Source organism: Myotis yumanensis, unplaced genomic scaffold (genome assembly GCF_028538775.1).
Source record: "Myotis yumanensis isolate MYYU_CA2020_CCGP unplaced genomic scaffold, mMyoYum1.0.hap1 SCAF_5, whole genome shotgun sequence".
NCBI classification, from domain to species: domain Eukaryota; kingdom Metazoa; phylum Chordata; class Mammalia; order Chiroptera; family Vespertilionidae; genus Myotis; species Myotis yumanensis.
The window spans coordinates 36,914,486-36,942,283 of NW_027223756.1; the positions used below are offsets into that span (position 1 = coordinate 36,914,486).

The 27,798-nt window shown below is 36.9% G+C and overlaps 1 protein-coding gene across 1 annotated transcript in view; it reads right to left on the bottom strand.

The window, feature by feature from the left end:
• The window catches only part of ADAMTS19 (ADAM metallopeptidase with thrombospondin type 1 motif 19), a 203,295-nt gene that overhangs the window by 63,519 nt on the left and 111,978 nt on the right, over window positions 1-27,798 (bottom strand). Inside the window, 4 exon segments of the mRNA XM_070417180.1 lie at window positions 3,326-3,453; window positions 10,661-10,833; window positions 12,083-12,213; window positions 17,845-17,946. Of these exon segments, the coding sequence (XP_070273281.1) occupies window positions 3,326-3,453; window positions 10,661-10,833; window positions 12,083-12,213; window positions 17,845-17,946 (534 nt within the window).

Genomic DNA, 27,798 nt, shown 5'->3' on the forward strand with positions numbered 1-27,798 from the left:
TTTTTTGTTGTTGCTGTAATTTTAATGTCTAGCTAGGAACTCTGTAAAAGATCTTGCTAAATGAGAAGCATAGTAATTTAGGCTATTGTATGTGGCACATATAGTTGGAAAATTTTTTCTTGAAAAGTAAATTCATTTAAGACATACAATAATCTGACAGGTTTACATGCAATGACACAATTAAATTAAAAGCTTTAATTATACAACATACATAATTTTAATTCTGAAAACAAATATGTAGAAGTATCTGCAATGACTTATTTTTACATATAAATGAAAAAATACATTTTATATTACTGCCATATTCTGTTAAAGAATAAAGGAAATTAATATGTAATTTAGAAACCATTTCTTATGTCAATGTTAGTACATGATTCTGCGCTTTAAACTTTATAGCATGCTGGAAAAGTACGGAATCTCAGAACTGGTGAAGCATTTAAGTTTCATGTTGTTTTCAAGTTTTTATCCAGAAGTCCATAGACTTCAATCAAACCAGACTGATCCATCTATAGCTTGCAATTGTTTTCAAATTTTGGTGTGTGAGCGTATGTGGCGGGGAAAAGGACACTTTCCATCAAATTTTCAAAGGAGTGTATTGCACACAAAAAGCAATGACCATGGGTCCAACAACTTCATTTTGCAGAGTAGTTCGCAGATGCATGCCTATCAAGTGCTTTTCCCAAGAACAGTTTCCGAGTGGCTGTCATGGATTCAGTGCTGCTCCACTCAGATGCTCTTTCATAACTAAAGGATGGATTTCCCTCCCATGCCTGAGCAGTTTATCAGCTGATGGCTCTCAGCCACCAACCCTTCTCAGAAATTACCTAGTCTGAAGAAAACTTCATTTCCCAAGGTCACATTCTCTCCAAAGACAGTTTGCGTCCAAACGCTCGTAGATGCTGCAGGTAAAAAGAGCCTTTTCCCCCCCCAAATGGGGGCAACTCTGAAGTTGTCAGCCAAGGTCTTGTGACTGCACTCCAGCCCTAGTTCTCCCTGCGCCCAATCCTGCCTCCTTTCGTTCCCCACGTAAATGTTTATCATGAAAACCCTTGCCATTAAACATCCTGCACATTAATCTCCCAGGGAAGCCAACCTGAGGCAGTGGCAGAGTTATAACTATCAAATTCTAGCCTTGGTTCTTTCCACCATGCTTCTCATCCTCACTGTAACAGAATTTCTACCTTTCTAATGATAAATGAAGAGGAGCACACATATGCATGCAGTAGATGAAGATCATATAGATGGCTCTTGAAAACACCATACTAAATTAAATACATCAGACGGCAAAAGTTAATAATTTCACTCTTATGTGTGATATAAAACTGAAAACAACAAGAGAACAAACAAGAAAAACTAACAGCCCTAACAGGATTGGCTCAGTGGATAGAGTGTCACCTTGTGGACTGAGGGGTCACAGGTTCGATTCTGGTCAACGGCATGTACCTTGGTTGCGGGCACATCCCCAGTAGGAGGTGTGCAGGAGGCAGCTGATCAATGTTTCTCTCTCATCGATGTTTCTGACTCTCTATCCCTCTCCCTTCCTCTCTGGAAAAAATCAATAAAATATATTTAAAAAAACAAACAAACAAACAAACAAACAAAAACACATAGACATAGACAACAGTATGGTGGTTATCAGAGGAAAGGGGGCTCGGAGGGTAGTAAAATGTGAAGAGGGTTAATATATAGTGATGGAAGATGATTTGACTGTGGGTGGTGTGCACAGTGCAATATAAAGATGATGTATCATAGAATTATACACTTGAAACCTATATAATCTTATTAATAATGTAACCCCCAATAAATTTAATTAAAATTTAACAAAAAGAAGACAGAGGCAAATGAAATGTTTAAGTGTTATAAGAAAACTAGAGGCCCGGTGCACAAAATTCGTGCACTGGTGGGGAGGGGGACATCCCTCAGGCAGGCCTGCACCCTCTCGAAGTCCAGGATCCCTTGGGGGATGTCCGACTGCCAACATCCCCCAAGGGATGTAGCAGTGCCAAGCGGCAGGCGGCCAGAGAGGGACCCGAATTGGGGCCGGGTCCTACTCGCACTCATCACGGCCTGTTGTACCTGCTGCCGCAGCCTCAGGAGAGGCTCCCGACGCCTTGGCAGCTGTGCTCGCCAGCCATGAGCCTGGCTTCTGGCTGAGCAGCACTCCCCCTGTGGGAACGCACTGATCACCAGGGGCCAGCTCCTGCATTGAGCGTCTGCCCCCTGGTGGTCAGTGCACATAATAGCAACTGGTTGTTCCATTCATTCTGCTGTAATGGTCGCTTAGGCTTTTATTATATAGGCTAGAGGCCCAGTTCACGAATTAGTGCACCAGTGGGGTCCCTCAGCCTGGCCTGCTGGATGGGGCCGAAACCGGCTCTCCGACATCTCCCAGGGGGGTCCCAGATTGTGAGACGGTGCAGGCCAGGCTGAGGGACCCCACCGGCACACGATCGGGGCCAGGGAGGGACACAGGAGGTTGGCCAGCCTGGGAGGGACCGCAGGAGGGCTCCAGGGCGTGTCTGGCCCAATTCACTCAGTCCCCAGCAGCAAGCTAACCTACTGGTTGGAGTGTCTGCCCCCTAGTGGTCACTGCACATCATAGCGAGCAGTTGAGCGACCTTAGCATATCATTAGCATATTACGCTTTGAGGTTGAATGGCCGACCGGACACTTAGCATTTTAGGCTTTTGTTATATAGGATTTAAAATGCTTTCAGCCCTGGCTGGTGTGGCTCAGTTGACTGAGCATCATCCCATGCACCAAAAGGTCATCAGTTCGATTCCCGGTCAGGGCACATGACCAGGTTATGGGTTTGATTCCCCAGTTGGGGTGTGTACAAGAGGCAACCAATAAATGTTTCTCACATTAATGTTTCTCTCTCTCTCTCCCCGCTTCCCTCTAAAAATCAATAAAAAAAAACATTAAAAAATAAAGTGCTTTCATATTAAGTGAGTAGTAGGATTGACTTTAGTTTTTATGACATGGCTCAGTCTTAGACACCAGACATGAAGAACTGGAGTGCCTGAATTTTTGGTCTGCAATGTTTTGACTTAAAATGACCAAAGTGTTACAATTTTAGACCTATAATAAGTACTAACGAAATAAAAATCTCATATTCTTTCCACTAGTAAAGGATAATATAGATTATCTAGTCCACACCCTACATTATACAAAGTAGATCAGACTTGGTCAAGATCACAGTTGAGTCAGGACAACATCCACATCTTCTGGATCTTAGGGCAAAGCTCTCCACCGTACTCGGCAGCTGCTCAGGGGTCCCACAGCCCCCTTTCAGCATATATGTTCTCCTTTTAGACCGTCTTACCTGACACCTGCCATTTGCACAGATATCCAGTCCCTGATATCCACAAGAAGTTCCGTCCATCACTTTTTCTGACAGAAGAATAGGCTGTTCTTTTCCAACAGGTGAGCAAAACAAGGCACATGGTTTTCCTACATACAGAGTAGATAAAAAGAAACAGTTATTGAGTAAAAAATATAATTTGATGTTAACTGGATAATGTAATACTAGAGTAGATAACACTAGAGGGTTATTATGAGTAGCATATGAGATGATGCCTGGAGAAAAATTGTTATCCAACGAGTATCAATGTCCTTCTTAAGAAATCTGTCCTTAGATTATTTTCAAAATGTATCACTTATTATTTTCTGGCACTGAACCTGTAGCACCACAAGCCAATCATTCTTCCTGAAAAATATTATGGCCACTTCCATTTTTGCTCACATCTTTTGGAACAAATTCCCCTTTATCTTAATTACATATCAGACATCTGCCCACTTAAGATTTACTTTATTTCTAAAACCCTTCCTTTTTTCAACTTAAAAAAATTATTTTTGCCCTAGCAGGTTTGGCTCAGTGAATAGTGTCGGCCTGCGGACTGAAAGGTCCTGGGTTCGATTCTGGTCAAGGGCACATGCCCAGGTTGCGGGCTTGATCCCTAGTAGGGGGCGTGCAGGAGGCAGCTGATCAATGATTCTCTCATCATTGATGTTTCTATCTCTCTCTCCTTCTCCCTTCCTCTCTAAAATCAATAAAAATATTTTAAAAATTATTTTTCAATTACAGTTTATAGTCAATATTATTTTTGTATTAGTTTCTGGTGTTATTGACCTCACTTATAAATCCCAATATACTAATTTTCATTCCTATGCATTTGGCATTTTCTAATTGAAAAACTACTAAAGGGAGAAAGAAGAACTTCTAAGATGAACAACTGTATAAGCTTTTGCATGACTAGGATGTTTAGAAATGTAATACAATCCCATTAGAATGCCCATTGGTGTGCACAATTGCTGACATGCTGTCTAGGACTCAACCCCCTTTACTGCTTCGTCAGAAAGCATGTCAGTGTCTAGGACATCAGGGTTGAGAAGCACAGTTCTAGGTAAAGAATTCTTGAATGGCTGGCAGTCTTCTTCAGTACTTCGTTAAACAGTAAGATCGGGCAGTTAGAATTAAAACACTTGCCTTTTAAGCTCAAAGAGTGCCAAAAATATTTTTAAAGTGCTGTTTCTATTTCTAAGCATGGTACAGAGGAGCGGTAGTACTTGGTAACACCAGTAGTTGGATTATCCAAATCTGAAACTTTACAGCAAATTCCATGCTACATTACTACTCTATTGGCTTGACACCAGGCGGGCCCTTTACTGTTTATTAAGCTCATATAAATAGAATGGAAAATAGCTGACAGTCTCTGCCACTGATCTTCGAGTATGTCTTCAGTAACGTTCCAGGATGCGGATGGGGTTCTATAAATACCAAGTAACAGCCAGAGGCATGGAACAGGGTATCACTTTGCAAAGGGAAGACGGACAGTCAAATGAGCCTTCAGAACTGAACATTTCAAACAGTTTTCACATGTGGCTTCTGAATACTGCTTTGAACAATTTTGATGAGTTGGAACAAGGCCTTCAATGTGCATGGTTTTGAAATTTTCCTTTAGGATGCCATTATAAGCCACAATAAAGCGTTTCAGTGTGCTCTCACACCTCAAAGTAGGTTATGTTTATTCAATGGCTGCTTACTGTGTCATATCTTTGGACTTAAAAACAGCTGCTGTAATTGTAACACTTTAAAAATGATCATATATATATATATATATTTCTCTTTCTGGAGTTTTTATGAAAGAGAGGAGCAAACCTGATATATGAATAATGTTGACAGGAGTTAATCTAGAAAATTCCACTCACATTCCAAGCAAGACTTCAGATAAAAATCTTTGTATTTCTCCTTTTACAACATATTGTAAATTGGCTGTGCTTGCTTTAGCTTTACAGATGACATAAACATTTGATACCAATCTTCCTTCCTGGAGTATACCCTTGAGATGGTGACATTCTAGTGATCCATTTAACATGCCAGCACTTGGCAGGCAGGCTCTGTCTTGATTTAAGAGACGAACCCTTTCCAAGATATGCATTAAACATGGATATCAGCCAGACTTCAGCACAGAGTATGCAAAACACCTGAATGTTAAAGCCATGCATCATTTTTCTCTAAAAATAAATGTCCTACGGCACCGATGCCTTACATTTAATTCTCCTAGCCACAGATCCATGTACTCCATAATAGTAACAGAAATGGCCACTTGCATTTCAAGGTGTCATATGTTATTAAGACTTAGACTTTTAAACAGAATTATATATTTCAATTTCTTCCATTGCGCTACAATATATGAAGACTAATTGTTGTGTATTCTATTCATCATACAGACTACTGGGTTTGCTTGATGCCTCACTTGTAAAAAATTCATTATAAGAAATGCTAACTTGCTAATTATATAATTATCTGTTATGGATTATTCTGGTGATAAATGTCACTTTATAAGTTAGGAACTTACTCAATTGTGATTTGCAATATCTTTAATATGTCACACTAACTCCCATCCAATTCTGATTTTTTTAACCTGAAGGAAACCTCTTTCCTATCTCTTATTTCACATATGAGTAAACAGGTTTCAAATGAATTTAATATTACCAAATTGTACAGTCAGTTAGAGGCAGAGATAGAATTATCCCTCAAATGATCAGATAATCGCTTTCATGATCTGAATAGTCATCTTGATTATATTTTTACAATGAAAATATATTGTTAATGTATTTCAAATTTATGCAGCAGATATTAATCAAAAGCTTAATAATTGCCAGATTGTACACTAGGCACAGACAACAGAGAGAATACAGACACATTAAATCTGCTACAGCAGGGTGTTTGGGGGGTACTTGGAAGAGGCACATACCGAGTTTGGAGGGTCAAGGGGATTCTTTTTTCTAGAAAACTTATGAGCTGAGTCCAAAAAAAAATTAAGTAGAAGTTTTCAAGGTAAACAAATGGGGAGAGAGAGATCAAAGCTTGAGAAAGGAAGGGATTATGCCAGGAAACTAGCACGTTTACAGGCCCAGAAATGAGAGAGCACGATGCACATGAGGAAGGGACTGTGCTGGAGACTACAGAAGGGAATGCGAGAAGTCAGGGGGGTGGGCCTGGTAGACCAGATAATAAAGCTTGAGATTGGTCCTGAGGGCAGCGGGACTCCTGGGAGGGTATTACTTGGCAACGCACCTGAAAAGCCTGTCCTTTCAAAAGGCCAACCCGGCTGAAATGAGGTGGGGGTGGGGGGCTAGCAGAGGGTGAGCCTACGTCAGAGAGATTGTGCAGAAGCTAAGGAATCCAGGTTAGAGATGGTGCAATGATGAACAAAGATGCTGGCAGTAGGAAGACTTGGACAAGTGAGATTTGATGACTGATTACAGGTGGATGGAGACTGAGGCAGATACTGATTTCATTCTCTGAGAGAGCCCAGTAAGAGAAGCACAAGGTGGATTGAAAAAGGAAAGGAATGGGGGGGTGTTCAACTTGGAGCACGTTGAGTTGGACACGAATGGGATTTTGAGATGCCATGCAACAGATGGGTAAGTAGCTAAGGAGATCAGAACAGAGCAATCTAGGTTGGAGATTAATATTTGTGCTCCTTTACATATAGATGATAAATAAAACCTAGTGAGTAAGTAAGATTATCCTAAGGAGAATGTTTAGTGAGAAGACAAGAGGGGCCAAGAGAAACCACTAGAAAATTCCCATTGGACACAACAGTCATTCACCTAATATTTATTCAGTGCCTATTCTGTTCACGTATATTTACAGTGCTAAAGATATAACGTGTACAAAATATGACAACAAGCCCTGCTCTTGCAACTATTAATTGAGGGGCATATAATAAACAAATAAAACATAAAAATATTGTGGGAGATGAAAGCTCTGGGAACAACAGAATAAAGAAGAGAAAGGAAAGGCACTGAGTTAATATTTAAGAAAAGACCTGCAGGGGGTGAAAGAAGGGATCAGACCGATATCTGGGGAAAGCAGTTCAGCACAGAAAACATCAACCTCTAAGATATTAAGACAGGAGGGTACCTAACTTATTCAAGAAAGAACAAGGGAGCCTGTGTGAGGGGAAAGGTGTGATGAAGGAACAGTAGAGATGAAGCTAGAAGGTAACAAAAAGCCAGGTAATGGAGGTCCTTATAGGCCATTAGAAGAACTTCGAACTTTCACTCTTGGTGAGTTGTGAAGATACTAGAGGGTTTTGAATGGAAGAATAACATGATATGACTGACATTTTAAATATATCATTTTAGCTGCTATGTCCAGAATGAAGGCCGAGTAAGGGCACAGGCATAAAGTCAGAAGGCCACCGCAATCATCTGGTTGAAAGATAGTGGCTTGCACCAGGGTGGCAGTTCTGGATGATGAAAAATGATGAGATTCTGGATGGATTTTTATGCAACCTTACTGATATTTTGAATATATAGTAAAAGAGAAAGAAAAGAAAATATGACAACTCCCAGGTTTTTGGTCTAAGTATCTGGAAAGACAGAATAACCAGTTATTGAAGGGATTGTGACATAATTTCTTCTCAACCCAAGAAACAGTATGTTTGGAGCTTGTGTGGTGAAAGAGAACAGGACACGTCTGAGGCAGTAAAACAAGTGAAAGGGATGGAGGTTTTAGATAAAGTAGGAGACAATATCAGGGGGCAGATTAAGGAGGGTCTTGTTGTGCATGTCATGTTGTGTACTTTGGTTTTTACCTGAAGAGTTATGGGAAGCCTCTGAAAGGCTTTAAGGGAGAGATTCAAATGATCAAATCTGCACTTTATATAAAGATCTGGGGGCTGCTCTATGAAGAGTGAGTTGAGGCAGAAGAAGAGTGGAAACAGAAAGACTTCTTTGGAGCCACTAGAGTAATCCAAGCAAGAAAGTGTGGAAACTGAAGTGTAGAATAGAGAATGTGGAGATGGAGTGGACAGAGATTCGGGAAGTAAAATAGATAAGACATGGTGATGGATTGGATGTGTGGGGGAGGAAGATGAAAATACAAGAAAGTCACATCTCTGGCTTGTGCAGCTGAAAAGCTGGGATAACCTTCACGAGATAGGAGACGCTACAGAGGATCAGAATGGACATGGATTGGAAGGGTTAAAATCATGAATTTAGTCTTAAACTTACAGATATCCAAGTAGAAATATCAAGGAGGAACTTGTACAAACAAGTTTGGAGCTCAAAGAAAAATCTGGCTGAAGGCATAACTTCATGAGTTATTTGCATATTTGAAGTCATGGGAATAGATGAGATCACTTAAGAAGAAAATGTAGAGTGAAAACAGAATAGCATCTGGGCTAGTCAGAAAACACCAGCGAGAGCGTAGACATAGAGGTGTTATGTCATGGAAACAAAGGCACATGAGTGCTTCAAGAACCAAAGGGTAGCCAACCACTGGAATGTCTTTGAGAGTTCAAGTATAACAAGGACTGGAAACCATTTATTAAGTCTAGTTTCTATGAAAGTCCTGACGACATTAGTGTGATTTGCGCTGGTGAAATCCAGATTGAAAAGTCAGGAAACAGAGGGCTGGAAAACAGACAACTCTTTTCTTTTGAGAAGTGTGTCCACTGGGGGGAGGTGGGGGAGGGAAGAGTGTAAGTGCACCAGCTGGAGGGGGCTGTGAGCTTGGAGGGAGGTCTGCAGGTTTTCATGGAGGAGCCCTAAATATGTTTTAAAATCCAGTGTGAAAAATTAGACAAAGCAGATGAAGTATACTATCAGAGAAAGTAGGGGTAACCAATGAGCCCACTGAAAAGGGAACATGGGTATGACATCACGGACTCAGCTGGAGCCGCTGGCTTTGGAAAGGAGGAATGAAGATTGTGCTACGTGGTAGAAAGCAGATGGAAGATGGGTAGACTTAGGGGTTTGATAGCAAGACAATGAGGAGGGAATTAAATGATGGCTACTCCCCACCAAGAGGTAGCAGAATAATTTGCTCGATTGTTGAGCTGTTCACATTAGTGCTTGTCAGTTCGGTTGCCTACATGGAGGGAAGGGTTTTTGTCAGATGGGTGCACTGAACCTGATAAACAATGGAGTGTAGGCTACTAACAGGAGCATTGTTGAAATGAGGGAAAGCACAGTCCAAATGGACGAAGTGGGGAAACCACAAAAGGAGAGACCAGGGGCAAGGTGGTCAATTAAGACAGAGAATTCCCCACCACTTTTGGTACTGCACCTCGAACCCGCAGTCCATTGGCCATGGGCAAGAGTTATCGTTCTTAAGAAATAGGCAACATACAATTTTCTTAAAATTCTGATTATGATTAAAGATTTACAGGAAGTTGAAAAAATAGTACAGAGAGATCTCATATACCTTTCACCCAGTTTCTCCCCATGGTTACACTCTGGTAACTACAGAATAGCAAACCCAGGAAATTGGCATTGGTACATGTATGTGTATGATTATATGGCATTTTATCACGTGTAGATTTTTACAACCACCACCACCAAAAATATATTGAACTATTTTTCATCAGCACAATGTTCTACCTCATGCTATCCCTTTACAGTAACATCCCTTCTCTCCCCACTCCCATCCCTAACTCCTGGCAACCGCTAACCTATGTGTTTCCCATCTCTCTAGTTTTATCATTTCAAGAATGTTACATAAATGGAAACATACAGCATGTGACCCTTTGAGGTTGTTTTCTTTTCAATCAGCACAATGCTCTGAAGTAAAAAAGCCACTGCACATATCAGGAATTGGGTCCTTTTATCGCTGCTTAATATGGTCTGCATGTACCTCAGTTTGTGTAAGCATTCAACTCTTTAGACCTTTTTGGTTGTTTACAGTTTTGGGCTGTTGGAAATAAAGCTGCTATAAACATGTGTGTACAGGGCATTTTATGATTGTAAATTATCATTCTTCTGGGATAAATGCACAGGACTGCATTTTCTAAATTATCTGATGAGCATATCTTTAGTTACTGAGGAAGCTGCGATGCTTGTTTTCAGAGTGGCTGTACATACCATTTTAGATTCCTACCAGCAAAGTCTGACAGACACAGCATCTCCTCATCCTCGCCAGCGTTTGGTATTTTCATTCTTTTTTTATTTTAGTTGATCTGATTGATGTGTAGAGATATTTTTTAAATATATATTTTTAGCCAGTGCTTGTGGTTGTTTTAGGTCAGTAAAGGCAGAAAAAAATAGAGTGTAGAAATATCTAGAATATAACCTGTAAAAAATGACATTTACTACTGTTGTAAACACTTTGCAAACCCAGGTGTGGTGATGTGGTTGGTCATACCTTCATCCATGACAGCTTGCCACTGAAGTATATGCTTTGAGTACGAAGTTCTAACACTATAGGCCTGACATTGCCAGTCTCTGAATCCAGGCAAACCTGCAGGACAAGGTGGATTCTCACATACTCTGTATTGTTTTCTGGGACCATTACAATCCCTTGCTTCAGAACCTAGCCTAGAAAAGATAGTACAAATAATCAATTTTATCTTTTTTTTAGGTTAACTACTAATTTTTTTAAATTAAAAGGCATTATATTAACAAGGTATACCCCTTTATATTAAATCTACTTTTGAAAATGTGGACTCAGTAAATGACTTGATAATAGTAGAAAATGCATGTTTTTCTTAAAACTAGGTATTTTTTCCAATCCTTGATCAACTTAACTTCCAAAATACATGAGAAATAGAAGCCAATTTGCCATGAAAATTAAAGAGAAAGGGCTGAGGCTGGGGCAAAACAGAAAGCCTACAATTCCCATGAAGGAGTTTGTTTATAAGAATTATTAAGAAGATGCTTCTAACATGTTCAGATAAATTTGTTAAAATTGCTTGGGAAGTCATTGGGGCACTGAGCCCACACCGAGAGCTAAACTGAAATGACTTTCTCACACTTTCCAGGATCACAGCAGGAATGATGGGCTGGAGCAGAGGATCCCGTCATGCTCCCTATCTGTGCACGTGCTTCGCTTCCTCTGACATTGATTTTGTTCTCATGCCTTCCCTTTCTGAAGTCCTGTCCTCTGCTAGCTCTTCTCAGGGTTCCTTTAAGTGTCAACTTTCTTTTGCTAATGCATTTCTTCCTATTTATTTAACACATTTCATTTGATTTAATCAAGAAACCACCCTGTGTAGGGTTTAAGTGTTTGTTCTTAGAAGGATTGGTCTTATTTTATTCTTTTTCTTTTTTCAATTACAGTTGACATTCAATATTATTTTGTATTAGTTTCAGGTGTTACAGCATAGTGCTTAGATAATCTTATACTTTATAAAGTGGTCCCTCTCCTAGTTCCTGTACCCACCTGTCACCATACATAGTTATTACAATATTATTGACTATATCCCCTATGTGCACTGTACATCCCCGTGACTATTTTGTGTCTACCAATCTGTATTTCTTAATCCCTTCATCTTTTTCACCCAGTTCCCCAACTCCCCTCCCCTCTGGCAACCATCAGTCTTTTCTGTCCTCTGAGTCTGTTTCTATTTTGTTTGTTTATTTTGCTCTTTAGATTCCACATATAAATGAGATTTTTAAAGGGCGTTTTTACACAAAATAAATAATTTGAGGGACTTGTCAGTTTCCCAACGTGGAGTAGGGTTTGAGGAGCATCTTTTGCTTTCCAACATGGTTTGTCAGTAAAACCTTTGCATTTCAGAATTAAAGAAAAAACTGCCCTCCCCCAATCCAGGAACTTTGCGTTTACCCAGGACACTTGCGCTCTCGACTGCTGATCCCAGCACTGCAGGTTCGGCTGCAGGGGCTCCACACGCTCCACTCTCCGGCCACATGTCCAGGTGCTGAGGTCCTGCTGGTACATTCTCCAGCCTTACACCACTATTCCAAAAGTTATGTCTTAGGTGAACAAATCAGGGCACAATGGAAAATCATTCACTGGCCTACAGAGTCACTGGATTGCGATTAAATCAGGTCTACTGGATCCCTAAACATGTGCAATTGAAAAAGACCACCAATTGGTAGGCACTTCCTTACTGTGATGGTAATAGAATGGTCCAGTTCCCCCAGTTCTCATGTCAGATCAAACAGTCTCGTCATGAAAACAGCACACAGCCCAGCCAGTGTTGCTCAGTGGTTGAATATCACCCATGAAGTCTCTGGTGTGATTCCCAGTCAGGGCACTTGCCAGGGTTGTCGGCTAGATCCCCAGTAGGGGGCATGCAGAAGGCAGCCGATCAATGATTCTCTTTCATCAATGATATTTCTATATTTCTCTCCCTCTCCCTTCCTCTCTAAAATCAATAAGAATGTATTTAAAAAAAATAAACCCAGCACACAGACTTTAGTACTGCAGTCCTGAGAATTCAGTACTTGTGACAGGGAAAGGTGGAGAGGGAACGTGGGGTTGCACAGGCCAGAAAAGGAAAACTAACACACTCTAAAAACTTACAACTAAAACGTGATGAACGGAAAAAGCAGAGTCATATGTAAGGATGGAAGAAAATAAGACACCAGTGTCCTATAACTAGAGTGAAGCAGAATTTAAACAAATTTAGCAATTTTTATTTGAAATATCAGTGATTCAGGGTACTCTCCTTATAATTAAAAAATAAGTATTATTTATTTTAGCACTTTCCTGTATGCCTCCCCACCACCCTTTTTGTTGAAAGAATTCCCATCCAATTGAAGCCTTAACATTATAGCAAGTTTTTTTCTGGAAGCTGTTTATTTGAAAAACGTGGGCCATTAGACTTTTTGAAATTCTGTCATTTCATTTCCATTTTTCTGTATCTTATTTAGTGTCTATTTACTGAGGAAGGTAACTGTGAAAGAAAGAAAAAGAGTGTGCTCCTTCTGTTATATTTACTTTTGCATGAACTTGAAACAAAAGCAGTGAAAGAGGCTGTTCCTGTGTCACTAAGGAATGGCTGCCAGGACTTGGTAGACAGCTCATTATAATTTCTCCTTATTCCAGGGAAATCACATATGTGGTGGTCATGGCAAACAGGTTCAAGGTAAAAATTAACTGAAGAAAATCATATTGAGAATAATAAGTAAAGATCAGGAAAATTTAGATTAATGGTTGAGCAAGTTGACCCTTTCAGCCCTATACACTTTTCTGTACCTAAGGGCAACATGATTTATAAGGAATTTTGAGAAAATTAAGAAACACTCTGATTCTCAATTTTCCCACTCCAAAATGAGAATGATAGTCAAACTTACCTATGAGACTTTTTTCAGGGACTGAAATGCATAGTGTAATGCATAGCCCATACTAAAGATTTAATAAAGGTTAGCTGTAACAAAAATAAGTTGCATGTTTATCATATTAATGTTATTAATAAGTTTCCGGAAACCTTACCAAAATTCTATTCATGTCTGCTCTTCATTGATCTATGTTTCTTTTAAAATTTATTTTTAATATTTTTAAAATTTATCTTTGTTGTTGAAAGTATTACAGGTGTCCCTATTTTTCCCATTGACCCCTTCTAGCCTGCACCCAACCCCCCTCTTTAAAATTTATTTTGAGAATAAGTCTTTAAATGCTGTCTTTAGAAAACTTAGAAACTATGCTACATTGTTTTGTTTGAGCCCAGTTAATGCTTTTCTATGTTATAAACTAATTAGTTCCTGCAGATTTTCTCTAATCATGTCAAGTTTTAAATCCACTCACTTTTAGAGTCAAGAAATTTTAAATCCAGGCTTAAAAAAATAAACCTCAACAACTCATAGGTACTGATAGGCTAAGTCTGTCATTAAAGAAACTGCGATTTTGGATGAAGATTCAAGTCTAAAAATTTCAAAAGAGGGAATAAACAGACCCTGTGAAAACATTTAAACAACTTAATGGTTTTAAGGACCAAACTTAATGGTTTTAATGTTATGTCATTCATGGGGGGCGGGGGAGGGGGGGAAGAGATCTGAGGATAAAGCTGTTAAACTTCAATTGGTCAAATTGTTTTGACCTACCTGAAAGGTGTTTATTTTTCCCAGAGTGAATGTCATAGCTCCTTGCCCAGTTAGCAGCAAGCTGACATTAAAAGGATGGTCTAGAGTTCACAGCTGACTAAAAATATTCTGGGAAAGAGCAGGATCTAGACTTGTATGTCATTTCAACTAGACCAAATTGGGCAGATGAAGAGACATGGAAATACATATGCAAGCCAAATTTGCATACAGAAATCAGAGAAATTTAAAGAAACGTAATAAAGTGCATCACCTTTGCAGATAAGCATATCTCGGGGTATCTCGGGGTAAGACTGGAGAACCTGCTTTTGTGTCTTGCAGGTGGAGCTGTACTTCAATGTGAGGCAAGCGTTAAATGTTTTCTTTAAATTATTATACAATATATTGAGTTTGAATGTAAAATGACCCTAATTATGTTTTTTCATAAATTTTCTAGCAGCATATTTTGTTTCATTTGTATTTTTTAGCCTGGTCTAAAAAAAAAAAAGGTCAAAATTTGTTTTATCTACTAATTCAGTTTGATTTATGAAAATGTTAAGAGAATGTACTACAGATTCTTTCTGGGATGGTACATGACCTAAAAAAATTGACTATATTTCTATTCTCTCAAATTCCTATGCAGATACGTCTAGGAAGCTCATGAAAACAGCGGATGAGAAGAGGTCCAGGAAGATGTCAAAGGAAATACTGTTTTCTAATCAAATCTTCTCATACACACATTATTGGATAAGAGGAAAAAAGAGGAGGAAGGAAGGCAACAAACTCAGTACATACACAAATCTGTTATTATAAGGTATTACCGTTTTCATTTTTTTTCACCAAGAATGACCATGGTTGGGGCGGGGGGGAGTGTTAATTGGGGAAAAAGGAGACATATGTAAAACTTTAGACAATAAAAAAAAAGAATGACCATGGTAATTCTAAGAATCTCAATTTTAAAAAGTAAATAAGGAAGATGTATTAAGTGGAATTCTTCAAAATAATCTAAAATTCTAGTAAATTGGTATAATATTTTGCTTTCCCCTCCCCCAATGCCTAGCAAATATTGTAAGTAAAAAAAAATATACTTCTTGTTTCTTACCAAATCATTTATCAACTCTTTAACCTCTGTTCTATAAAAGTGTAAATACAGATGATAGTATTATTTAAGAGAAAAGAAGAAAGGAAATGGGCTATTTTTAATTTGGAAAATGCTGTGTATAAATAGTGCATAAATCCCTATACTCACAACCATTTTGAATCATAAAATTTTGTAGGCACCTCCTCAATTACATATTTGTAGGTAAACTAGTTATACAGCTAGATTAATATCACTAGAGTGTCATCATAACTGTTTCTTGGTTTGCAGTGTATTGAGCTATAGTGCTTAGTGCGAGTTTGCAAGCATTCAAATATTTTAGCACTACGGCACTCAACTGCAGAACCTCGGAAGCTATCTTCATGGTGGCTCCTACAACAGCTGAAAGACATGGCCTGAGGAACCGAGAAGTTCATTAGTTACTTCAATACACAAAGCATTGCACCAGCACCACTAAAAGCATATCATTAGTGCAATCATAGGGAAATAAAACATTTTACTTTTGAGGAGTTGGAAGAATAAGTTTATTTTAGAGACCTTGAGAATGAAAATTATTCTCATAAATATCAGGAGAAAAATAATAGTAGAAAACCATTTAGACACCAGATTATAAAAAAAGAGCTTTTATATTGCTAAAGAATAACTAAGGAGAATGGGTTTTATGATGTTTGAAGAAATATGGCAGAGTATTTGGTTATCTTTGTTTATTAGTGTTTTTGTGTTTCAGGGATAATGAAAAGTATTGCTGGTGCATAGTTTTATGATTCAAGCAATAAATTACTCAGCACAACACATAAGGCTTGCCTAATACACACACATTATTGCACTTTTGTGTATAATTTAAAAAATAAAACAAATCCAAATTCTGACTCTCCATATAAGCTCGTAGAAAAACATTTGGCACAGTATGTGAACAACTGACTGATATTTCACAAAAGTTCCCTTTACAGAAACCATTTTCTTATTGATTCTATCTAGTGATAAAATATTTCTAGTCTTTTTAAAGATATCTGGGACCTAAACAAATTGTACATTTTTCTCTGCTTTTAATTAAAGAAATCATAGAAGTAATAAATGACCACGTGCTTATTGCAAACAATCCAGAAATGTCTGGAGAAAAGTTATATTCACCTCACCTCCCGTTGCTTTATTCCCATCCATCAATTCCACTTCTCTCCCAAGAATTAACTACTAATTACAGTTTGAAGTTTATATTTTCAAACTATATACATATAATTTAAATATATATATACTATGTGATGTGTATTTACATCTGTATGCAAGTTGTTTTTTTCTTAAATCTCAAATGGCATAATAAAGTATCAATTTTTCTGACATGCCTATGTCCTAACCACTGTGTCATGCAGATATTTTCATGTTAGAACAAATATGACTACTTCATTCTTTTAACAGCTACACTGTAACTCTTCTTCTCCTGATAAATATTTTTGTTGTTTCTCATTTCTCACCATTGCAAATTACATTTACATAAACATCTGTGTGTGTGTTTGTGTACACACCCACATACCAACTTTGTGCACATGTGTAAGCATTTCCTTAGGCAAAATTCTAGAAAGGGAATTGCTCGATTTCCATTCTGTCAGTTTTTCAAATGGATGTGTTTTTAAAGTAGCACTCTACATAACTTAATTTTTTCACTAAGTATTCATCCCAAGTAATCTTTGTTGTTTCTTCAAATGTAATAAAAAAAAATTCATGTTCTTCAGAGGCAAGGTTTCTGATCTTTTATCTAGAATAAAGTGATAAGCATTCCACTTTCCCTTCATAGAATAAAAATCTAAAAACTATGTCAACTATTGAACTATCTTTTGACTAAATTTACCATAATTATAATTTATGTGGGATCTACCTCCTTCAGTTTCTTCAAAAGAAAATTAAATTTTCAACAACAGTTATTTTGATTTGGAAATATATACTAATAAATCTCTATAGCCTTATAAAACATATTAGGTTAGACAACTTATACAGCCAAATGTTTACTAACCCCCAAAATGTCAAATAGAGTATTTCATTTATGATGCTTAAAATGACAAGGAAACATTATATTCAGTGGCTCTCCTGAGACAATATTTTACACCTGAAAGTATTCATCACTTCTGAGAAGTTTTATATGTATGCTATTATTTATGATTGTTATTTCTTACTATTGTTATAGCTAGTAGAAAAAAAATGAATTCTTTTGAATTCTTTTTTTTTGGCAAGGTAATACATATATCTATCTGACTCTCAACATTCTTATAATCAACAACAATAAAAATAATTGCATTGATATTAACAAAATAACCATGGATTTAAAAAATATGAAAAGTTAAAATGAAAAATAGATGAAATGCTAACATTTTTATATATATTGAAAATATTCCACTACTGTTAAACTGGACACACATGTAACTGGCAGGAGAAAATTATATTCTAATTAACTCCAGGCAACACCAATGACTTACCTTACCAGTGTCACAGTCAGTTCCATCCATCGGGGGATCCAGCTTGGTTCTGCATTCTTTCTCACCTTCCACCTTGCACCACAACCCTGTGCAGATAACATGCTGAAAACAAGGGCATAATAACTGATAAGGGAACAGTATCATATTTTTGAGGTTAAATCAATAGTTTTTGAGAAAACTATTTCAATAGAACAGAAGTTATTTGAAAAAAATATGCTTTAGGTGCTTTTAATATTGAACTTATGACTGAAATAGGATACGGCTTATTTATAGTGATGAGAAGATTGATAAAAACAGAAAATCTGTTTAATATATTTAAGTATTTTTAAATTTCCTTTCATTAAACACAGGAGATCATGCAACATTAAGTAGCTACAATAAGAAAGTGTAAGCTAGAAATCATTATTTATACCACTACATGAACCAGGTTTGGGGAATTAAAATGCCTCCTGTCCTAAAGCCGGTAGTCACCTCTGCTTTATACTTAAATGCCATGGCGAGTGTCATGATTTCATTGTACACCCTTAGCCCTTGACACAATACAGAGCACTCAGTGGGTGTATTTCCATAAATTATCAGCCATTTTTCCTCAGTAGGAATGAGCTCTAGATCTCCAGGATACAATGAACTTGTTCCATGGAAAAGTTGAAAGGAATTAAAAAATAAAAACAACGACAGATAAAGCAGCAGAGACAGAAACAATGACAGAAGAGCGCTCCGAGGAAATGCAAGAGGGAGGACTGTCAGCTGTAGCGGTGGCCGCCCCAGAGACACAGACAATAACAGGCACAGCTGCCATATCCTTAAGAACTTTCTATTTCTCTAAGATGGCTGGAGTTTTTTAGACAGAAGTATGTTACTAACAAAACCGCATAGAAATATGAAATCCATGAGGAATATTTAAAGGCGATGAAAGCAACCTACAGTGAATGTGATTATGTTGCTACCTATCCAGATATTTGGAGAAGAGGGTGGAAGCGAACAGGTCAATAAAGACAGAAAAGAGGTAAGCGGCAATGGCGGCAACGTGAAAGACAGGGCCATGCAGGGTGAGAAGACCAGTTTGATGGAGGAGGCACACGGTGGAAGGGCACGTGGACAAGATTTGAAAGATAGAAGGACCAGATCTTGCCAGGAAGGACTAGGGCCTGACATACCATGTCTGGAGAGAAAAAGAAGCCACTTAGCAGTTGGCCAGCAGGTTAAGATAAAAAGGCTATTTTTATTTTAGGAGGTTTACTCTGATGGTGGCGTTCAAAACAGCCTAAAAACTCTGGCAGCTCTAGCTGGTTTGCTCAGTGGAAAGCGTCAGCCCAAGGTCTGAAGGGCTGCAGGTTCGAGTCTGGTCAAGGGCATGTACCTTGGTTGCAGGCTTAATCCTTGGCCCTGGTCAGCACGTGCAGGAGGCAACCAATCGATGTGTCTCTCTCATATTGATGTTTCTCTCTATGTCTTCCCCTCCCTTCCACTCTCTAAAAATCAATGGAAAAATATCCTCGGTTAAGAATCAACAAAACAAACAAACAAACAAAAAACATGGCAAAGTTCAAATTAATTTATGACCCAAATCTGGGAAAGATATATTTAAGCTAATATTTTAAACAAGTCTGTTACAACTCTAACAATGGATTTGTCACAAGTCCCAAAATATTCTTTTCCTATTCTTGCTTTATTTAAATATTTCAATTTCTGAAATGTTTGTTAGATCTTAAAAATTCAACAGTCAATGGAACAGTGTGATATATTTTATTTATGTTGCTTTATCTGTTATGACAGATAGTTTTCTGCTTCAAAATATTTTATACAAGTCTATTTTGTATGCCTTTATTTGCACATATCATTCATCAAAAAAATTCATCCAGAAACTCATTTTTAAAAATCCCTAAATCAAATCTGTACAATATGTTAGACCAGCGGTTCTCAACCTGTTGGTTGTGACCCCTTTGGGGAGTCGAACGATCCTTTCACAGGGGTCGCCTAAGACCATCGGAAAACGCATATATAATTACATATTGTTTTTGTGATTCATCACTATGCTTTAATTATGTTCAATTTGTAACAATGAAATTGGGGGTCGCCACAACATGAGGAACTGTATTAAAGGGTCGCAGCATTAGGAAGGTTGAGAACCACTGTGTTAGACCCTTGAAAATAAAAAAGAGAGGTTAATTGTTTGATGTACTTTGGTGGACACATTTCTATTGGAATTAACAGATCTCTAACCTGAGAATTTTAGTTCCTAAATGTTTTTTCTTCCTCCTGCTAAGACCTTTCTGTTAAGGATGTTTTATAATCATGGGGTCAACTGTTGAATTTTCTGCCAAGGAAGAGTGTTGTTTTACTTATATTCAATAAAGCGTATTTGTGTGAAAACATGAATTATTTCAGTCAATTCATTAGTTAACCAGTGCACACTGAATTAAAAAGCCAATCTTCTGTTCTGTAGTTTTAGGATAATACTTGCCTGTTCAACACTGTTGGTGGTCTGAATTCTGACCTTCCACCATTATCTACTATTCAAAACAGCAGGTACTTTAATTGATTTCCACTTGAGGCACTGAGAGCATAAAAGCAAACTTGGCAGCTTTTCAAGATAAGCACAGTCATGTAGAATAAATCTCTCAAAGAGGAGATCTCTTTACCCTTTATGTTCTGCAGGCCTAGGGATCTTACGGTAAGTAAATCAGAGCCTCGTTTTTTAAAAATAACTCATATTCAAAATTTCAAACCCAACTGTCTACAGGAAAACAAGAAAATGTTGAAGAAATCTGTCTTTCTCCATCAGTGGAATATCTCAGATGTGTGCTATTAGAGCTTTGTAATATCAAGCCCTTTCTTAAGATAATGAGGGGCAGGGTAGGGTATTTTGTTAGAACCAAACACTCTCCATATGTTACACAAGTCAGAGTTGAATTTTTTTGTCAAGTTAATTGTTGGAACCACTTAATATGTCAATTAAGAAAAGAACTTTCAAGCTTAAAATGCTTTGTGTAGGAATCCAGAAGAGAAATGTATAACTCAGCATTTCCTAGCAAACTAATAAAAATAATACAATATCCCTTTTTTTTGTTCTTCCATAACAAGAAAAGACCATTAAAAGCACATAGTATAAATTTGGATGTTTATCTTAAGTAGGCTTTTTAAATGTTTACATGAAAATAATATATGTTTTAAAACAAATAATTTAAATGGAAGATTAATTGCTCATATATAAATATCATAAAATTTATCCGTAAAGATAACCTATACCTATGTCTTCCTTTATAGCAAATAGTTCCATGAAGATGTTCTGAAATTTATGTTAAAATAAAAAAGTTAAGTGCATATACGTGAAAGAAATGATTAAATCTTGAACATGTAACTCTTCATTCTTCCACAGATTATCTTCCAAAATACAATTTCAATAACTTAAACTTTTGATTGAAAATGTAATTCAGTATAGGACGATATTTTCAAAAACAGTGTTTTCCATTACAGAACACTTTACTATCATTAAAAATGAAAGAAAGGAAGAAAGAGAAAGAGGTATTTTTAAACATCGAAAAAAAAGACTCAAAAGGAATAATAAAAAGCTGAAATCTATTCCTTATAAATACTAAATAAAATTGAAAATTAGCAAGAAAAGAGAAGGCAAAAACAAACACTATTAGTAATAAAAAATGAAGTCATTAACAACAGACAATGTAATGTTTAAACAGAAATAGGACGAGGTTCATGACAATAAACTTGACAACTTACATAAAATGAAAGAATGTTGTTTCTTTTTTTTTTAAAAGCTTACTAAAATGGTCCCAAGAATCAATAGAAAAGAATCAGTTTTGTAACCATATGATAGTTAAAACTGATTGTTAAAAATCTCACAAAGAATACATCTGGCCCAAAAACTAACAATCTTGCAAGAAACTTAAACTCTCAATTTACATAAACTCTCTAGAGGAAAGAAAAAGAGGAATACTTCTAAACACACTTTATGATATCCAAGCCAGAAGGGATTGTAAAAGAAAGTTAAAATAGCCATCTACCTCATTACTAACTTAAATTTAAATATGTTAAACAAATGCTAACATACTGAGTCCAGCAATGCATAAAAAATGCCATGTGCCATGACCAAGTTGGCTTTTTCCTTGGAAAACAAGGTTACTGCAACACTAGAGATTTGATTAATGTAATCAAGCACACCAGTAACTTTGAAATCTATGATTTTGATGTCTATGAGTACAAAGTATGCGATGCAATTCAACATCCATTAAAACATTCATTTAAAAAAATCTCAGTAAATGAGCCATTGAAGGAACTGTCTTCATGATTAATGGACATTTATGAAAATCTTCAGCAAACATCATAAAAAAACAGTGAAATGTTGAAAGTTTTCTTTTAAGATTAGGAAAATGACAAAGATGGCATCTTGATACCAACATTAGGAAGTGAATACATAATATATCAAAAATGGCAAGAGGAAAAAAAACTGTCATTATAGACTCCTCAATTTAGCTAAAATTTTATTTAAAACTAAAGGTTAAATAAAGACTCTCAGGAAACAAAACTGAGTGTTTACTACCAACAGAACTGCCCAAAAGGAATTTCAAAATGATGTACTTCAAGAAGAAATATGATCTGATAGCAAAGGACTAAAAAGCAATGTGAGCAAAGAGAGTGATAAAAATGAGGATAATTCTATATAAACATTGACTACATAAAGCAACCTTCCTTTTAGTAGGAGAAATACTAGAAATCTAGCTCGCTTATATCTCAAAACTTTATCCCTTTACAAAGGATATTTGGCTGCTAACAGTTAAATAAGTTTGTCTTTCCTTTTACCTCCCGACTCTACACACTTCAAGATTGCTAGTGGCAGAAGTTAATAGACATGGGAAGAAAAATGTAGACTATGCCTAATGAACAAATGAAGTAGCAAGTTGCAATAGAGCACATCAGAAAGTGTTAAAAAAAAAAAAGAGTCAAGGTGTGGCCCTGGCCCGGTAGCTCAGTTGGTTAGAGCATTGCCCCAATATGCCAAGGTTGTGGGTTCGATCCCAGTCAGGGCACATACAAGAATCAACCAATGAATGCATAAATATGTGAAACAACAAATCTCTCTCAAATCAATCAACAAATAAAAAAGTGAAGGAGTAAGAGAAAATTTAGAGAAAAGAGAACTGTCACTACCTAGTTAATAAAGTCCCAAAGAATGAAAAATGGGAAGAAACTATTAAAAATATTTGAAAGAAAAATGATCCAGAATTCCTTCATATGAAAGAGCTAGATATAAAGATCCCCCTTCTGGAACGGGGGAGTAAGTTCCCAGAAGACAAACCCTTCTGTAAATAACCACCACAAACAAAAAGCAACTTCCTGGTGGTTCTGGAGAATGACAAAAGCAGGTGTATTTTTTAGGGAGCTGAAGGTGTGGCACAAGTTGAGTTCACCATCTTTGCAGCTTTGACCTAATAGTGGCTTATGCTCATGGTATGACATTTGGTGGCTAAAGCAACAGTAAAGACAGAAACTGGGCCCGGCCAATGTGGCCCAGTGGTTGAGCATTGCCTCATGAACCAAGAGGTCATTGGTTTGATTCCCGGTCAGGGCACATACCCAGGTTGCAGGCTCAACAACCAGTAGGGGGCATGCGGGAGGCAGCCGATCAGTGATGTTTCTCTCTGATCAATGTTTCTATCCCTCTATCCCTCTCCCTTCCTCGCTCTCTAAAAATCAATAAAAACATTTTTTTTAAAAAAACTGAAGGGACAATCCTAAAAGGTAGAGATATTAGCTGGCACTCAACCCATACAGACATGAGACATGCTCCAATAGCTGAGATAAAGGAAAAGTGAACTTATCCAAGATATGAGTAGCTGTACACTGTAGGTAGGACAAAGTTTCCAGTTTGAATCGAACAAACTTAATTGCCTCTGAAAACAAAACTTTTTGGAGGAATAAAAGAAAATCAAGAGCATCTGTAAAAGGGATCAGCAAAATTTTTTGGTACAGTGCCAAATAGTATATATGTTAGGTTTGTGGGCCATATGGACTCTGTTACAACTATTAGACACTGTCATTGTAGCTTGAAGGCTGCCAAAGAGAACATGTGGACAAATAGGGGTGACTATTTTCCAGTAAAACTTTATTTATAAAAACAGCTAGTTCCTAAGCCAGTTTATAATAATTCAATCAGTTAATATATAATGTATTAAAGTATTAATATTTCAGAATAAAAACATTGCTACATAAATAATCTCACAAACATTGCACAATTGTTCAGAGTAGCCTTACTCATAACAGCTGACATCCCAGATGTCTATGAAGAGGTGAATTGATAAACAAAATAGTTTATCTACCAGTGGAATATGATTTAGCAAGAAAAAAAACCAATTACTGATATACATAAAAACGTATAAAGAATGTATGACTTCTGAATGCAGAGGAAATTTGGTTTCTCCAATTGAAAGTGAAAAGGAGAAAAGGGGGAAAATGGCATAAAATGAAACACAAAAATAAAATAGGTTGACAATAAAAATCCTAAAAAAAACACACTAATTTCGTAGCCCAGCTGGCATAGCTCAGTGGTTGAGTGTCCGGAGGCCATGGTTCGATTCCCGGTCAGGGCACATGTCCGAATTGTGGGCTCAATCCCCAGTGTGGGATGTGCAGGAGGCAGCCTATCAATGATTCTCTCTCATCACTGATGTTTCTATTTCTCTCTCCCTCTCCCTTCCCCTCTGAAATCAATAAAAACATATATGTTTTTAAAAATACCACTAATTACAATAAACATAAAAATGTTAAATCAGTTGATTAAAAATTTGAAAGAACTATAACTTGGTTTAAACAGAAAAATATAAAATCTAGCAACAGCTTTTCTCTAGTAGACATACCTATTTAGCCATATCAATATCCATATTTATATTTATATCTGGAAAGGTTGAAGAGAAAGTATGAAAATATTAGCCAGGATGGTGATTTTAGTGCCAGACAAAAATGTTTTAAGGCATAAATCATTTTTTTTTAAATGGAAAAGGAAAAACAAATCAAGCAGATGAAAAAACTTTAAATGTGCATGTACCTTGTAATGTAACTCAACGTATATGAGAAAAAACTCTCAGAATTACAGGGACAAATAAATAAATAAATAAAGTTGGGTATTTTAATATATATATATATATATATATATATTTTTTTTTTTTTTATTGATTTTTTACAGAGAGAAAGGGAGAGGGATAGAGAGTTAGAAACATCAATGAGAGAGAAACACCGATCAGCTGCCTCCTGCACACTCCCTACTGGGGATGTGCCCGCAACCAAGGTACATGCCCTTGACCGGAATCGAACCTGGGACCCTTGAGTCCGCAGGCTGACGCTCTATCCACTGAGCCAAACCGGTTAGGGCAAAGTTGGGTATTTTAATACATGCTTGTTAGTTACTGATAGATCAATCAAACTAGAATAAGCAAACAAATAGATATTTTGAATAATAATATTAGTATGTTTCATCTAAGATCTAGTGACAGATAATGAACTTTAAAGAACACTCACATCCTTTTAAGTACACTGAGAACAAATACTAAAATTTATCATATATTACATTAAACAGAAAACTTCAATAAATTTTAAAGGATTGGCATCATGCAGACGTCTTCATCTTACTGCAGTGCAACAAAGTAGATGTACTTAATAAAAGGTATCTTTTAAAAATCCAAAATGTCTTTAATTCTAAAGAAATACATACGCTGAAAGAAAATGAATGTACCATGTGAAATTTAATTGCAGAGTATGGAAGAAGGAAAACAAAACAAAAACAGCATAATCCATGAGAAAATTTGATGGCTTTAACCACCTCAAATTAAAAGACAGAGAATACTATATAAAGTTAAGACACAAATGACACTGTTTAAAATAAGGAATTCTCACCTAGACTATAGAAATAACTGCAAATCAGCAAGAAAAGTATAAAACTGAAAAATTGGCAAAAATGAAAATAGGCAATTTACAAAGAAAGAGACTTAAAAAATAAAAGCCCATGTCCATAAGAAGTCATGGGAAAAAATGGTTCTGAGGAAAGAAATTAAAGAGCTAGATTATCCAGTAAAATAAGCAGCCATCAAACTCATGTGCTCATAGACTGTAGCATTAAGACTCAAAGGGTAAGATGAACCTTTGATTAGATGGCCAAACAGGCTGAATCAATTCCTGTTGATTCCAATCAAACCCACCATAACTTTACAGATCTTATAGGAAGGAAGGACTTTATAAAATCTACAACTTCAATCTCGACAACATGATTTATCAATTAGGCTGTTTGAATTGCCCAAATAACTACTAGCCATCGAGGGCAATTTCACGTTAAGCCTTTTTAAGTCCAAATTCCTGTTGACCCTGCAGTTTCACAATGCCAACTCACAGTGGCTCAGTCTTCTAGAATTCTTCATAGGATACCTTAACTCACTGCCAGCCTGCTCAAGGAATCAAATGAGCGGTTTTAGAAGTCCTCCATATTTTGATGTATCAAGTTGGCATTAGAGAAATGTAAAATGAACTTTCTAAGTAACTTTTTTAAGTCACCATATAATTCAATTACACTAGAAAGTTTTCTAGACAATGTAGTATGTATACAATTCACAATGTGCCTGTCCAAAAGCAAAGGCAGAGCCTTAAGTTTCCCGGAGGTCTTCAATTATTTTACCACACTTCCTTACTACTCAAAAAATGTAACTTTTGTGTGGCCACTTCTTACTGTTTCTAGGGAAACATCCATACATCTGTGTTCTCAGCTAGGCTATTACAGGCAGCTAGTATAATGACTTGATGCAGTTGGAGCTGGCTCAGCCATAAGATGCCAGATGGCCTAGAGGCACCAGAGCTCAGGAACAAGGATATCGAAGAAGTTAGCATATTAATGCAGAAGAGTGAGCTATTATTGCTGGGGGTCAAGATGTTTCTCAAGCATCTTTACAGCTATGTCTTCGGGTAAATTTATCATTAATGAGATCAGCATGTATGTAATGTTGGAGTCACTAGTGCTTGTGTATAAATGTTTACAAGTATGGAAGAGCAGTATGTAATTTAAATACTATAGACCAACTGCCATAGTCTCTAACATTTTAGCAGAAACACACATTGAAAAGTTGCTACAAATCCTCATTCCATGCAGCTTGACAGTTATTTATAACTGGAGATGGAATGGCGGTAAGGACGCCTGATTAACATGTATAAGCTGTGAAACGTAAGTTGTCTGACCTTATCCATTGGTTTTTATGTAGTCATAAATTAATATTTTATTGAATTATGTATTACTGAATTTAATGAATTAATTAATTTTTTAAATTAGTATTTTAGAAGGTTATTTTCACATTATCTTGTCATATACCCACAAGTCTGGAAAATATTGTGGGTTCAGTTCCAAACCACTGCAATAAAACAAATCACAATTTATTTTGGTTTCCCAGGGCATACAAAATTCATTTTTATACTATACTGTAGTCTATTAATTGTGTAATTGCATCATGCCTAAAACACAATGTAATTAAAAGTGCTTTAATACTGAAATATGCTAACCATCTTCTGAGCCTAATGGAAAAGTGGCACTGATAGACTTGTTCTACACAGGATTGCCACTAACCTGCAAAGCGCAGTAAAGGGAAGCACAATAAAATGAGGTATGTCTGTAGCTGAGAATCAACTATCTGAGTGAAAATTTGGAATTACTATTCCGTCATTCAACTGATTCATTTATTCACTTAACAAATACTTATTGAGCACTCTCTTTAGTGCCAGAGGTACAGTGACAACTCCTTTGATGTTATGGACTTGCCTTCTAGGAGATTTCTTTTGTGTGAAGTCTAGATGGCAGGTTGGTAGGTGCAATAATTCCACGTGTATCCACTTGAAGGTATATGCGTGTGTCTTAACAAGCAGAACTAATAGCTATTTCCTCCAATATTTTTGTTATACCTCCTGCCA